Here is a 16,299-nt window from a genome sequence, read left to right as displayed (position 1 = left end):
AAGAGCGTACCAATCCTTAAAAGACCGGTACTTGCGAGTACTTCTGGCCATGTCTATGGGCAACGGACCTTCCGGTCAGATGCCTCCTGCAAGTTTGCCTCCTGTTACAAAAAAAAATGTACAACAATATTTTGTTGTTATTTTTACCCAAATATCCTTTTTTATAAGTATAACAAAGTACTTTCCAGATCCAGCTTTTAGATAAAAGTTTACCTACATTCAGTCAACACACACATACACACACACACCAGATAGTTCGTGCCTTTCCCACCCTATGTATAATTGATAAATACCTACACTAGGCCAGCATGGGCACGCGCATGCAACCTAAATACCACAAAACCTGTGTACCACCTGCACACGTTCTCAAGACGAAAGACGATGTCACGTATGAACATCCAAAATATATAAAAATTGGGTGTGGCTCTATATATATGAATGAATAACATAAATCATTTTCAGTTATTAAAAAAAGAAAACACTTAGACAAAGTCAAATACATTGTTAAACAGAAATGGGTATGGCTGTGTCATGGACAACCTGGCATGATACAACAAGTTAGAGGTAAGGAGGAACCTTACTGTCATGTTATATATTTTCAATGTCCCTAGGGGTAGTATAAATAATGCGAAAATGTTGGAGAGACTGGGGCTGCGTGTGTCAAATAATCACTCGGCGTGATCAGCGATCGCGATTGCTGGCAGTGCCTCGAGCGCGTACAAATTTACTCTTATTAATTAATTACTTTAATGTCTTGCGCACCCAGAATATTATTGCTAGTGACACAGATATATTTAGTTCCACACTCGCTGAATTCACAAGAATTGCATTATTTATAATTAGCTATAAAAAGGTTTAGTAGTTGGTTTCTTTTTTCTTTTGTTTATGTTATGTTTTTAGTTTAATTTTTTTATGTTTTCTATTGTATTAGTATTATGTTACTGTAAAAATAGGCAATAAGGAATTAAAAAATAAATCTCGTGTGTTGTACCTGACTTATTTACGTATACCTTTACGATATTTATTTATAAGTAAACAGCTACACATTCCTATTATAAAACAAAACACGACAATATAAACAGAAAACATAAATGAATGAAAACTGATCTTAAACATTTACTTTTCTACTTGTTAGCCGCACCTCATCCATACATGGCCACGCCCAAGCATTCCCTTCCCTACCCTTGTCTTCTTTCCACACTGTTCACGTATTATCCTATGACGAATAAAATAATTAAATCCACAGCCGCAACAATCAACAATTTATGAATTCATTATAACGGTGTGTGCAGGTGGAGCGACCCAGAAAACCCATTCATGTTGTATCGTATTAACGTGTTACAAAAACTTAGTAGCCAGCCCGTACTTTCCGACCTCTCCGTATGCAATTACGAGGCTCTGTTCCTCAATGATTCCTGCTCATCTAAGGCCTGCATAGTTGACAAGCTGACAACGCAATATGGGTGTTTCATTCATGGATTATCGTAGTTATTAGCTCTAGCTCGTACTTCCCGACTTCTTTGTTTGTAATTTGGATGCTCTGTTCCTCAATCTATGATTCCTCCTCATCTAAGGCATGCAATATTGGGTATTTTATAGCTGTTCCTGTCATATAAAAAATGCCGATGATTTTCTTCACCACACGAGCGACTATATTGTGTGTGTGTGTGTGTGTGTGTCCCACTATATTGGTGCTGTCGCAGGATCTCAGAGTTGAGGGTTTATATTATTTTATTTTTGCTCTCAGACCACACATCTTACAAGGACAATCATTTATGAAAAAAAATATAGAAGGGATACACGTGTAAAAATAACAAGAGAACTCAGCAGTGGCCCGCAATATCGCAGCACAACTCACCAGGGGACTCTTTTTATCGAACCATCCGCAAATATACAATGTAAATAAATATATTGTAAATAAATCAAATTTGCACTGCTCTTGTATCTCTTTTCTCTCACCTCTCCATGGATGATACCGCCACATTGTCAATACCTTATTCTTTTAAGCCGTTCTCGAGTATAGTGTTCGGACATTAGACTTTCTTCATACCCAGAATTGTTCAGCAGTGTTGGCCTAGTGGCGTCAGCATGCGAGTCTCATCCCTAAGGTCGTAGGTTCGATCCCCGGCTGTGTGTACCAATGGACTATCATTCTATGTGCGCATTTAATATCCGCTCTAACGGTCAAGGAAAACATCGTGAGGATTGGCTTGCCTTAAGACCCAAAGACCCAAAAAGTCGACGGCATGTGGGGTTGGATTTAGAAATAGGTCGCCTGAATTTAATGAAATATAAAAAAAATTAAATATAATTTTGTGTTTGATCACAGCTTGTGATGGCGTCTGGAAAAGTGAATGTGGACGCTATTCAGGACCTAAGACTTCTACGATTTCTATTATTGGATGACGACCGGCTTTTGAGGACGATGGGCCAGTTGTCGATCGTCACCTCTGTACTGAAGAAGTGGTCATGATGTGGAATGCGGCAAAAATTATGGCATTCGCTGAATAAAATGGATTAGTGCATTCGCAAAAGCAATGTAGAATACATCATGTTCCCAGGAATATCGAGGAATAAATCATTTGGTCCATGGTGTTGTACGAAAGGAAATTGCAAAGCAAAATCGAAAGTTCCCAGAAATACAGTAGTGTTTTTCGAAAATATTAAAATAGATTTAGTGATTTAGTACATGTGTTCTATTTATTAAAGACATTCGCAAAATTAGAAAATTTATTATAAAGAAGTAGACAATGCATAAGCGGAGCCACCATAAATGATTGGTATAATTATTGCAGGGAAACTATAGTTCTTTATCCAATGGATAAAAATAACCCCCCCCCCTCATCTGACTCCCAAATCTAAAAAGGTATTTGTAGCGTCCTTTAATAAACATTAAAATAACGCAATACTGTTGCAATCTGCGCTAAAAACCTGAAGTGGAATGCGCCGACCTTTTCACTAAACACTGTTTAGCTGTATGATTTATTATTTTCTAGATACAATAATTTATGAAAAGCTATACTTGTTATCTAAGGTCTCAGATTTTTGTATCAGTTCCATGATCATTTCAACTTATAGTCTACCTGAACCACGTTGATCTAATGCTTTCGTTCGTACGAGTGTTAAATGCGCACACAGAAAGTCCATTGGTGCACAGCCAGGGTTTAAACCTAAGACCATCGAGATGAGGCTCACACGCTGAAGCCCTAGGCCAACACTACTGACTAATAGCATTGGAATTAGATAAATCAGTAGTCAATTTCTTACGTGAATATGTTAGTACAGAAATTCTTGTTAAAAAATTTGTTTAAACTGTTTTAGTACCCAAGTAGAATATCTTTACAGAACGTATGTAAAATATAAGTAGAAGCGGTATTATTATCCCGTAAGGCCTTGTGCTTAGGAGTTTACTAAGTAGAACCGTCAGTGGAGGTATCAAAGTTTCACTTTTAAAATTTAACCAAAAAAACAAAAGAATCCACTTAGATCAACTTTCTTCCGTAACTAAGTCAGATGCGTAACTAATTAAAAGTTAATTGTTTGAAACTTAATAATATTATAATATAAAGCAATACTCACATATAACTATATTAAATTTCATCTAAAGCATATGAAAAGTATGTTAATAATGTAAAAAACGTATCACATTTTCTCACAAACTTTCACCACGAGTTCCGCTTACACAATTGTTACAAACTTATAAATACACACAATTTGACACAATTATTCGTTGTTAATGTTTATTTTGTTATTATATATTTAAATAGTTTATAATTATTGATTTATTGACATTTTAAACACATCCGCCATGTTGACCGGCGCACGCATAGGAAACTAACAGACTGATTTCAAAATGAATGTTATGTTGTGGGAAAGAGACAGATCATCCACGATGCGTTGGAGTAGTAAGGATAGATATAGGGTGCCGTGTAGCGGTAATTTTTTTCTCCGTTCAACTTTCTAAAAACTATGACGTTACATATAGGTATGTTTTATTTAAAAAAATATTTCTCTACGGAAATATAGACATTCAATTCAAACTCGGCATTTAATTTTAATAAAACTTGAATGCCAAGAGGTACTTAATGTAGTTTTAATTTTACGTTTGTGCCGAAAATATTTGAAAATAAGAAATAATAATATTTTTATTTTTGACAAAGTTTTTTATAAAAATATCCACTAAGATAATGAATAAATAGTTGAAGTTGAAGAAATCAATCCAAAAGTTTATGCATTATTAAAGTTATAATAATTGGAATTGTAAAGAGATCACTTTTTATTAACGTTAAATAAAAAGATTTGAGTTTTACAGAAGCACAGCATAAAGTAAGTTATAATTTTGACAAATAGATATGTTCTTTATTACTTTTTAACGTATTTTAAATCAAAAGAGGTTACACTGCTACGACGACTTTAGTTTCTTAAAGTGTAGTCTTTCGTGTCAATCGAAAGTCGATATAAAACATTAAAAAATACATTTTATTTAAATTAAATTAAACTAATAAATCTCACTTATACACACATTTAAATTTAATTAAGTTCCGAACTTCTCGAAGATTTCCTGAATGCACTAAAAAGTATTAATATTTTTTGCTTTATCAAATGTATTAAACGATAATTGATTTATATACGGATCATGAAGATCACATTATGGCAAAAATTAATTCGTCAATACGTATATAATCGATAATGACCTCATTCCTTTTTTTACTTCGGTCACATTTATTTAATAAAATAAGTTAGCCATAAGTTCTGATACTTATGAAAATGCATTTTGTTTTAAATGACGTAATGTAATAGTAATAAAATGTATACCAACGTATTTATTAAAGTCTCAGCAATAAAAAAAAACTTTTCTAAATGGGTACCTTTAGCTCTTATACAGGCCTTAATATATTGGGCAATTATCTATGGATTTATGCACCGTTTCCAAGGGAAATTTCGCCACTGCACGCTCCAAACATTTTTTTAGACTCAATATCGTCGTGTCGTTTAGAGCAGGCCTTGTCCTCTAAAATTGAAAATTGAACAGGGTTGAGGTCTGTACTTGATGAGGGCCAGTTTTCGGCTCTTATAAAGTCCGGAACGTTGGTTACAGGCCAGGTATGGGTAATTCGTGCCGTGTGCATAATCCTGTTGGAAAGTGTATTGCTGAGAGGCTTCACAAAGTGATGCAAGACTGTATCTTGATATACTTTTTCACAAAAATGTTGTTTGTGACTCCTTTTTAAAACACGCCCAACCAAACCATCATTGACGCAGGATGATGACCATTATACCTTTCCAACCACTGGAACAGCTTCTTTAGAACTGTGAGCGTTTAATTTTTTCCAGGAGAGGATCATTCAAGAGGATATTTCTCTGCTTCTCCCCTGCGTATCACGACGGAAGGCCTTTGGATCGATCCCTCTCACTCTCTTTAATTGTAATGATTGATTTAAGGCATGCCCTGTATATCAACGATAAGCACCAGCAACTTCAATTCTAGCGGGAATCTTCTTTACTCGCGATAAATTTTTTTGCTTCCAACTGGGGTTTCGCCAAATTCTGGCTTTAACAGCATTTGTCGTCCTAGCACGCGGCCGAACTGATCTTTTCTGGTGTTCGACAAAGTGATGTTGTATCTGTTGATAGTGCGATATACGAACAAATGGCTCATCCCAAGCTTTTGCAGTTTTTGGAACATGACCGACGGCTCCTTGCCCACCTTGTGTCGACTTGTGAAGACCATCCAATCCTATTTCCTCTAACACCCCATTCCATATTGAAATTTGATGATGAACATGAACAAATAAGTAAAATGGCGCAAAATCGAAAGAAGTTTTTAATATAATGTACGTGTTCCAAATTCAAAATAAGCATGTAATAAATAAGTTGAAAAAAAGAAAAGTTTCAATGTACCTAACAGTGTTTATGGCCAGACTAGTTATAATTCACGGAAAATACTGTAATTTTATACAACAGTGTTATATTAATAAACATAAAATCGTTACGAATATATGTTCGAGTCCCGGCTAAACCGTAGGAATTGCAGGAAGCTAATTTTATAATTATAAATGATTTTTTTTGTATTTATTAGTTATTTGTGGATGTTAAACACAATCTTAAATATACAGACATAAAAGAATTATGTAAAACTATATAAAAATTATTTATAAAAGTTAAAGTCTGTTACGTATTTTATACAGTAATTTCAAATGCGGTAAATATGGCTCGTTGGTCTAGGGGTATGATTCTCGCTTCGGGTGCGAGAGGTCCCGGGTTCAAATCCCGGACGAGCCCGCGTGTGATATTTTTAGAGCCAATAATTTGTTTTATATTTCTAAGATGAATATGTAGAAGCAGTTAAATATGAAGACCCGCATGGAAATTTAATAAATTTCAATATACTACTTACTAATTTAACTTTTTAATGATACGACTTTAAAAGACGAAGGAGGTTATTCATTCGAATTGTCTTCTTCGCTAAAACAAATCGGATGCATATTATGTACTTCCTACGTTGTTTTTTAGTTTATAATACAGAATTAGTTATTTGAATATTATTTATATTAAGAACTAGATGCCGCTAAATGGCAGAATTATTCTTTACGTAAACTTCGATTCTAATATTAAATAAAAATTTAATTTAATTTTCATATTATTTCCCTTTTACTGACATAATATTTTGATAGCCGTAATTATTATAAACATTAGTTTAGAAAATACGGAAATTTTATACAGCGCTTCTAACATAACCCACTAGTGGTTAAAAACAAATTATACATACTTTTCCATTTATTCTTACTTATATATGAAACAATTTTAAATAAACATAATTTATATTAAACAAGATCGTATGCTGCAATATTCAAAAGAACATCACTGTTCATTTTAGTTCAGTAAGTTGTAGCTAGATGTCGATCACATAAAATAAAGCAAAATATGTGAAGTATTATGCTACCAATTAAAATGTTCCTTAAATTCATATGATTCACTATGGAAACTTTAAATTCAAATTCGTCGCATTACACGCCAGGTGTTTTGTAACTTGCGTCCCGGCACCCCACCCCTCCAAACAAAACTTAACGACATTTTGTCCTTGTGAAAACTTTTTTAGTTTCTGTTTAAGTTTTGTTTAGTAAAACTTGTTTGGTACGATGTAAATTTTCTTATACTAATCACGGCTGTTTTGCGCGAGTGATTTTACGAGTTTTTGTATTATTAATTGAGTTAATTTGTAAAAAATCTGCATTTAACAATGTCTGGACCAAGTGCCAGTAATATACCAAATATGGCATCAATTAATGATGTCAGTGCTTTATTTCAAACAGCTAAAAAGTATGAAGAATTAAATGTAATCGGCACAGGTGAGTGCAATTTATTTTGTTTATTATAACCTTTTTAACAGCCATGTGCCGGCAACTCTCGCGCATTATTTTTATTCAGTAAACAATGTTTCTATAAACTTAAGTTTTAAACGTTATTATAATATAGTGTAGATATGACATGTAATTAAAATTAAATATTGAATCAAATAAAACAATGGTACATTAGTTTTTTACATATGTACACTACCTGCTTCTATGATTTATCATTTAATTTTAAAAATAATAAAAAAAATGGTTCAAAAATACCTTATTTCTTAATAAATTACATTCACTTAGCGATAAAATTAAGAGTACATCGTGTTATGAAATTATTTGAAAATAAGCTATATAAAATCAAAATATTGGCTTCTAACAATATGTACAATATTTTTTACAAAAGCGCAGGTAGGTTGCATCAATGTTACAACAGGCATTATGTGACTATTGAATAGTAATAATTTCTTAGACACTCATTTACAGATATAAATATGATAACAACAATAAATTAAGAAATAAATATTTAGAACTGCTTATTTATAAGTTCACCATATCATATATACTGAGAACTGGCAGTGAATGTAAAATTAGAAGCATTTTATATACATTCCTGTTTTTGACGTTCATAATTGTACATTGTGTTACCGATATGAATAAATGATTTTGTATTTTTTTGTAATGCTATATCAAACTAGCTTTATTCATATAGGTAAACAAGTACTCCTATGAATGTCAGAAAATAAGTAAAATTAATTGTTTTACTACCAGTTCGCAAGTCAAGGGCGTAGAGTGGGCAAAAAGAACTGGCTAAAACTTTCTGCCACTCTTAATTGCCATATGTTACAAGCTATCTTTTCTAAAATCCAATTTCAGATTTTACTTATAAAAAATACAAGTAAAATAGGTGGATTAGGTATCGGATAGGCACCTAGTTTCCTTTTAAATTGACACAGCCTCTTACATGACACATACCTACATTCATAATTATTCATTCATACTTTCAGCTTTTTTTATTGAAATATATTTAAAATAAATTTATAAAATTAAAGTCATTATTGTAATTCTTTTTACTTAATTTGTGTTGAAGCTCTACAATGATTTTGACAGCAAGACTGCCACAAAATTTGGTTAGCAACAGACAAAACCCATTTTCTCACCATTCTTCGGGAGGCCTTTAAAGTTGTACTCTACTGGCTACAGTAATTACCTTAAACTTTCAAGGTATTAAATATATACTCAAAGCCTTTATTTCAGGTAGGCGCTAGTACAAGCGAAAGTTTACAAAAATATAGATGTATATAAAAAAGTTCTTTAAGAAGTTATTGTTGCACACATGTCCTCTTGTAGAGCTTGCCTTTGTGGCATGAAGGCCTCCTCCAACTGCTTCCAGTGCTTCATTCAGAGGACCATTGGCTTTTTGAAAGTCATCTGACCTCTTCTCCGCTTGGTGTTGTAGCGAGATGCTCTCTGGCCTCTCAGCAGGTCAATCTCTGTGGCTCCTTTGCTATAATTCCGTGTATAGCCGGTATGCTCTTTTTCATACTCATCTGGCAAGTCACAAGCTTTTGACTTGTGACTTTTGAGTTTTGCAGATTGTCATCAAAACTCAAATGGTTGATCCTTTCTCTATCAATGTTGGAGCCCCGGTCTTCCCAGTGTAGGGTTCTGACTTCTTCAGTGAAGAGCTGAGGCGAAAGAGGGTCTTCTTGTCTGACTCCTTTTTTGAAGGGAAATGATTCCCAGCATCTCAAGCTTCACCCTGGCCAAGCACTGGCTGTAAGCATTTCTGATGAGTCTAATGTAATTCCCTTCAATGCCTTGGTCTTCTAGCACTCTCCAAATGCATGGGTGCCCCAAAGAGTCGAAAGCTTTGCTGTAGTCTACAAATGCCAAGTACATATCCATATTTTTGGCACTTTTCAACAATTTGCTTCAAGGGGTGCGGTATGTGTGGTTGAGAATGATTATTGCAAAGAATTTATACACTTTGGACATAATACTGATAGGACGATAGTTGCTAAGGTTTTAGTTTTCTCCTTTCTTGTGGATTAGGATTATTGTGCTTTGTCTCCGTTGTGTAGGTATGGTTTCAGTATTCAATATTTAATTGAATAGATTTTTAATGTGTCCAGAAGTGCAAAGTTGATTTTCTCTGTCGTTATGTTGTTGGGGCCTGGGGACTTTTCATTTTTCTGCATCAAGATTGCATATTCAACTCCCCTTTATAGGAAAAGTGGGATAGGTTCTTCGAGTCCTGGATTGGGGTTGGCATATGATTCTGAATTGTTCTTGCTTGAGTACAGTTCTTTCAAGACGGAAGTTGCAGTAGTATTGTTTTTCTATATGTAACTAAGATCTTGTCCTTCATTGTTTTGGTATCCATTGTTCAGGCTTTCCTTATTCCGCCTGTTTTAGTAATATGATTTTTATGCACTCCATTGTTCTGTTCTTAGCTTTATCCTTTTTTATAATTTAGTTAATTTCTTTGCTGATCCTTGTTATTTATTTTAATGTGTCTAACTTTTTTATTCTTGAATAATTGTTTCCTTTCTGAAATTAGTTGTGTACTGTGATGATCATATTCATTCATTAACTTCAAATTTAAATTCTAGGTGCATATGGAACAGTATACAAGGCCCGTGATCTTCATAATGGTGGTCAAATAGTTGCTATGAAGAAAGTTAAAGTCGCATTAACCGAAGATGGAATACCATTATCAACGTTAAGAGAGATTGCGCTATTGAGACAATTGGAGGGTTATCGACATCCTAATATTGTCAGGTATTACAGTGCGATCCGGAATAAGTGTCTGCTAAATAACAGCAGACATTCTGTGAACACGTTTTCAGAGTAAATTTTTATTCCTTTTCACTTTTGGTCACCACAACAGGAACCCCCGATGGTATTAGTGAATTCCAACTTCATCTACGGCAGGTGGAATAGTATACCTTGGATTAATATGGGGTTTGCTAGTACCGTAAATCTTTGGAGTATAATTTGACTTCATCTGTTCTCATCATTGGGTGTTTTAGGCTATTCCACCTTCGTTACAGGTTACTCGACGTCTGCCACGGTGGTCAGTCGTTGGAACGTGAGAGTCAGCTAGTGCTATTCCTGGTTTTTGAACATGTTGAACAGGATCTGGAGTCGTATTTGAAAAAGGCACCTGGACCACTCGGGGATAATAGAATTCGGGTATGTTATCATTAACGATGTTTCCTTTGTACGAGCGAATGTTCAATGCGCACATAGAAAGTCCATTGGAAGCCAGGGTTCTACCACCTCAGGCATGAGAATCGCACGCAAAGGACACTAGGCCAACATTGCTGCCATATATGTAATAGAGTAAATACTACTGCCCCCTATAGTGTAGTAAGCATTAGCTGACGTACATGAACAACCGTTAAGCAACATATTATGCGTTTATATTTCAGAGCATGTCGTATGATATACTATCAGGGACGGACTTCCTTCACTCGCATCGCATCGTACATCGCGATCTGAAGCCTCACAATCTTTTGGTGACATCATCAGGTCGTGTCAAGCTCGCGGATTTTGGTCTAGCTAAGACATACGACACGGATATGAAGCTTACTAGCGTGGTAAGGTTTTTGTAAAACCCAAACCTATAGATTTTAAAGAATTGACATAGTTTAATCTACCAACTCTTGTGAGCAAGATGGCGTCGGCCCTGTGACTTTATGCTTGTAAACAAATGTTTTTTACGTGTTGTTCGCCGCAGGTGGGAGTAGGGCTGGTGAGGAGAGGCTACTCTTGTTATGTCGCCTTTATTATTATTATTATTATAATGATATAAACACAGTAGCAGCTTAATAAGCTGATGCGCTCGTATTTGAGGAGTTGAAGAAACTATGAATTTTTTTTTTAAATCAAAGAGGATGCACACTTTCCGGAAGCCTATTCCAGTCCTTCAAGAAAAGAGCGTACAAATTCTTAAAAGGCCGGCAACGCACTCGCGAGCATCAGGTGAGCCTCCTGCCCGTTTGCCCCCTATTTTATTTTTAAAAAAAAAGTCGGTCACTCCTCGGTTTGAAAGAAAGCTCCTCAGGGAACTTGTGTTACATGGAGTGGTCTTTAGTTTTAAAGAACTATCCGTCAAATGTGTATTTCCACTTAAAATTTTATAAGTTTCCTTGAGATTTCCTCGTAATCGCCTACTTCCTAAACCAGTAAGGTCGAGAGCTTTCAGACACTTTAATAAGATTTGTTCCTGAGTGACCTGATCATTTTCGTGGCTTTTCTTTGAACCCTTTCATACTAATATCCTTTATGAAATAAGGATCCCAAATGCTGTAGGCATCTAATAGTTGTCTAATGTAACTTTTATATATCTTTAAGAGTGTTTCTGTTGAAAGGCATTTGAATGATTTTCTCACTAAATAGATTATAAATTTAGTCTTTTTCACAAGATTCATGATGTGACATTCCCATTTCAAGTCACTGATAGTAACACCGAAGTCGTTTTGCGTGAATTCTGGCATTAACTGCTGTTCACCTAGGCGACAACAATTTTGCAGATTTTTGTCGAGCTTGACGTGGGGACTGTGCTTGGGACTACTCTCGAAGCCCTCTGCCCTTCAGAGGTGTAGCGATCCTTCACACACAGAAACATCTCAGCCCCACACGCCCAAGATGGGCCATCGGGGTCCGCCAAGGCATTCAACCCAAGGAACGAATGAACTGTTAATTTATTTAAAATGCTATTTTTAACGTAATTCTTTTTCAGGTGGTCACACTGTGGTATAGGCCGCCGGAAGTGCTTTTAGGTGTTTCGTATAATACGGCTGTGGATGTGTGGTCATGCGCGTGTGTCCTCGCGCAATTGCATACGCGGTCGCCTTTATTGCCTGGATCGTGTGATTCGGATCAGTTGCATTGTATATTCAAGTGAGTTTGATTTTTTGTTTACTTACTTTTTTTAACGTTTTCTTATGGTTATGAGGAGAAGTATTTGTTTTGTCAATGTTATCGTCATATGTCAAGAAAACTGTCATCTGTCAAGTTCGTCAAACAAAAGAAAAACTGCGGACACCAGTTATTTTCTACTTTTCTGACGTGTATTCATATTGTTGTGCTTCTGAAGAGAACGTGATGTTAAGTGATAGAGCTGCCCACGGACGTTCAATGGCTCGAGATTACGTTGCCGGCCTTTCTCATGGAAAAGCTCATGAAGTCGATTTCATTTTGGAAGCAACCGTCTTTGCGACGCATCTGGTGTTAAGTAATACTACCTCGATGGCGAGTGCGTTGCCGGCCTTTTAAGAAAGATTTTATTCTTTTCTTAGTTTTAGCCGGCGCTGGGGGCGTTTATGCACCTAATTTATGCACCTATGGCCCATAACTAAAAGGCTTGTACATGTAGGAATAACGCAAAAATTACTGAACAGTTTGTGATGAAATTTGGACTAGACCATACGTTGGAAATTCTATTTTTTATTTAGCAATCGGCCCTATCCAAAAGCACACTGATATCTTTTGAATAAATTTCAGATTAATAGGCCGGCCACCTAAACACGAATGGCCGGATAATGTGTCGGTAATGGCTGATAGTTTTCCCGACTACCCTTCGTTGGACTTGGCCATCGTGTTGCCTAGGATACACCCGCAGGCTCTAGATCTTATTCAGGTTAGTATTGGGGTATGGGACATTGCATGAAAAGCTTAGAAAGTATTGGGACATAGGGCAGTCCATAAACAACTGAATATTTGGTACAGTATAATATGTTTATTTTGGTTAGCATGTGGGGCTTAGGATACTGCACGAATAGTTGTATGGGACACCTGGACCCGAGTGGAGACGGAATAATGTATGGTTTTATTTGGGATCTAAGTGGATGGGGCATGGGGCAAAGGATAAAATGATTCATTCGTTTAGGATATAAGCGGAGTAATTTTTAAATTAAATTTAATGTCGTATGAGGTCTGACTGAGGTGTGGAACAATGATATACAGCTTCAGGAACGACTCGTATATCCCGTGAAATTTAGGCTATAAGACTTAAATATATAATAATAATATATCATAGATAATAGATGTCCAAATTTATGGGGCATAGTGGGGTAACGTACAAAAGACTTTTACAGCACAGAAAATATTTGCCTATTTTTTTTCAGAGAATGCTAGTCTTCGATCCCGCGAAGCGGCTAACAGCACTGGACTGCCTTGAACACCCTTACTTCACTGACGAGCCACTCACCTAAAATCCATCAAAAAGTATTTAAAAAATCCTCCGAATTATGTAAGATTTTAAAATTATTAAAAAAAGTGAAATAATTTTATAAAAATCAAATAAAATATCTTAAAACAAGAAAAAACATAAGAAAACAAAGCACGTTCAAACATTGTTTTTGACACATGGAAGTCTCAATCTTGAATAAGCCAAAAAATTAAAAATTCCTGCCATAGCAATAAATGTGAAATTTGGCAAGATTTTAAAAGCCGTAGTGTCTATAGAACGTATAGAGAATATTTCCAATTCTATTTTTAAAAGTAGTATGTTTTTTTTCTTCTATTTCTTGATTTCAAAATCCCGCCAAAACGCCTTCAACAAGATGGCGTCGCCCCCGTCATGACGTAACATCGCTGCGTCAATTCAAAAGTACCACAAATCAAAATAATATTTTTGTACAAGAAAGCTAATCAAAAAAAAAAACATTTTATTTTGCCTAGTAATTTCTTATTTCAAATCTAATTTATACATATTATACTTCGTTAAAAGCATATTTTTACGCCGCGTCAAATTTTCTAAATAGATTTATAATAAACTAAATACTATAGGAGTTATAAGGAGATAAGTTACTTTTGAATAAAACAAAAAGTTTCAAATATATGAAATATGGAATAAAACAGCCATAAATAAAAAAAATGTATTAAGTGTTTTACGATAAAACTATTAGGAAACATACTAAAAATAACCGTGCAATTTAATAAATTAACTGAAATGCTATCTAAAACTTAAAACGAATCAAAGTTTTTCTTAAAAGAACAAATAAAAATCTTAGGAACTGTTGTTTAAACAATCGCAATTATTTTTTTAAAAACTTCTTAATCAAAAATATTATACAAGTAATAAAATTGACAATACAAAAATAATCAAATTTTCCAAGCTAATTGGCATAACAAACCTAAGTTTTCAAAACTAATTACTAAATAAAAACTTTATAAACTAAAAGAGGACATACAAAACTTTTGGAAAATAATCTATAACATTATACTCTTACGATAGAATCAAACTTAACCTATTAAATGTTATAATTATAACATCTAGTATCTTAAATGAGATCACAAAATCACAACCAAATTTTGTTAGTGTAAACTTTTTTAAAACATATCAGTTGAGTACTCAGTGGTTGTCTAATCTTAATCTTCAGTCTCACAATTTTGCAAAGAATGATTCATAATATTTTCATTAATAACATTCAGAATTCCCTGTTTTTTTGCTTGCGTTACATTTAGTTTTTGGTTATAAAGTTACTTGGGTGTAGTATTTTCAGATTGATTAGTTTTCTGCTGCCTGCCCGTACAAAGTGTGGACACTGATTTAAATTCATTCTCTTGATACGAGGTCTTATATAGAAACTTGTTTTTCATGTATATATATATTTAGTACTTTTATATGAGACCATTTAACCTTACCTTTGTCTTCATTAATGGTATAGTAACCATATGCCAAAGATATTAAATCAACAAAACTGTCATGGGCAATTTCTTTAACTTCGTAAGGCGAAGTTATTTTTACAGTTTTAAACAAAGGATTCATGTAAGTAAAACATTGCTTTTAAATCAAAAGAACCCTATTGCAAAACTGTTTGTTTTGCATAGAAAAAATAAGTTTTCTTTTTTTAATCAAAATAAACTTATAAAACAATGTGTTTGTTTTGCATAGAAAAAATACATTATGCCATTATAACTTCAAGTTAAGAGGGCTTTATGCCGAAATACATTACTTTTGCTTTTATTTTAACAGAGTTGTTTTAGTAAAATTTTCTAAACCTGACCTTATCTTAAAACAAAATATTATAAAATTGTAGGTTTTTACGTAAGTTTTTGCGTATTGCTTTTGTCCTTTTGGCCGGCGTGCGTTAGTACGTTAAATTGTTGAAAATGAATTTTGTTCTGGTCAAATGTGGTCGTTTTCTATATAAAATTAATTAATACTACAGATTAACATGTCATGTTAAAAAAGAAATCCGACGAAGATATATCATTTCGACTGACTAGACTGACGTATAAATACCTTTTTAATAATGATTATTTACAACTTATTATACTCCATAACACTTACGTATATCTGTCAAATAATGATGGCGTCATATGTACTAGTGCGACACCATCTTGTTTAAAGCGTTTTGGCGGGTTTCTTGAAATTATGAATTTTTAAAGCGATACATCTTTGTATATTTTCTGAAGTGACTAAAAAATCTGAAATGGTTTCTAAATTGTATTTACGGTGCAATCAATTTTTGTATGTTGTAAGTGTTTTCTTTTATTAAAAAAAATGTAAAAACAATTTAATGTTTACCCGTCAGATGTTTCTGATAATATATTTAACATAAATACCCTTTCGATACAACTATACCTCTCCTTTAATCGTCATGGTCAGCAAGAAAGCGAATGGAGAGGACTATCTGTTTCCACCGGTTTCTGTCCAGAGCGTCCCTAATGACAGTGCACAGTTTTGAGGAAAATTTGTGTTTCACGTCCACCACGATCAGTTCCTCCAACTTCTCATCGCCTCTGCGCATAGTATTGCCAAAATAAGATACGCGGTAGGCATATGGTAGACAGGCGAGTCAGGGTCAGGATCGATGTATTGGTATGCTTTGCAGTCCACGGTATTCTCCTTGCATTGATCCTTTTCGAGTGATTCATGGGCGTATATACCTAAATATCCAATAAAACTATTTCGGTTAAAATTTCGTGTCATTTGGAA

At 34.4% G+C, this 16,299-nt stretch overlaps 2 protein-coding genes and 1 non-coding gene across 5 annotated transcripts in view; 2 read left to right on the top strand and 1 right to left on the bottom strand.

The window, feature by feature from the left end:
- LOC123718878 overlaps nt 1-3,819 on the bottom strand; it is a 29,299-nt gene extending 25,480 nt beyond the window's left edge. For all 3 annotated transcript variants that reach the window (XM_045675831.1, XM_045675833.1, XM_045675834.1), the window contains exon 1: nt 3,580-3,819. The gene's annotated coding sequence lies outside the window, so the exon portion shown is untranslated. The remainder of the gene's footprint in view (nt 1-3,579) is intronic.
- Nucleotides 3,820-6,210: 2,391 nt separating this feature from the next.
- Trnap-cgg lies at nt 6,211-6,282 on the top strand. Its single transcript has one exon. It is a non-coding gene; the product is annotated as a tRNA-Pro (tRNA).
- A 762-nt stretch (nt 6,283-7,044) lies between these two features.
- On the top strand, nt 7,045-15,652 carry LOC123718879 (cyclin-dependent kinase 6). Its single transcript, XM_045675835.1, has 7 exons — nt 7,045-7,349; nt 9,959-10,127; nt 10,400-10,541; nt 10,781-10,948; nt 12,094-12,254; nt 12,858-12,993; nt 13,481-15,652. The coding sequence occupies exons 1-7, from the start codon at nt 7,241-7,243 to the stop codon at nt 13,565-13,567; spliced, it is 972 nt and encodes a 323-aa protein (XP_045531791.1). The 5' UTR covers nt 7,045-7,240; the 3' UTR covers nt 13,568-15,652.
- The last annotated feature ends 647 nt before the right edge of the window (nt 15,653-16,299 follow it).

The sequence above is a fragment of the Pieris brassicae genome, chromosome Z (assembly GCF_905147105.1).
Source record: "Pieris brassicae chromosome Z, ilPieBrab1.1, whole genome shotgun sequence".
In the NCBI taxonomy this organism is placed as follows: Eukaryota; Metazoa; Arthropoda; class Insecta; order Lepidoptera; family Pieridae; genus Pieris; species Pieris brassicae.
Note: the sequence above shows the minus strand (reverse complement) of the source record. Positions and strands in the feature narration are given on the sequence as shown.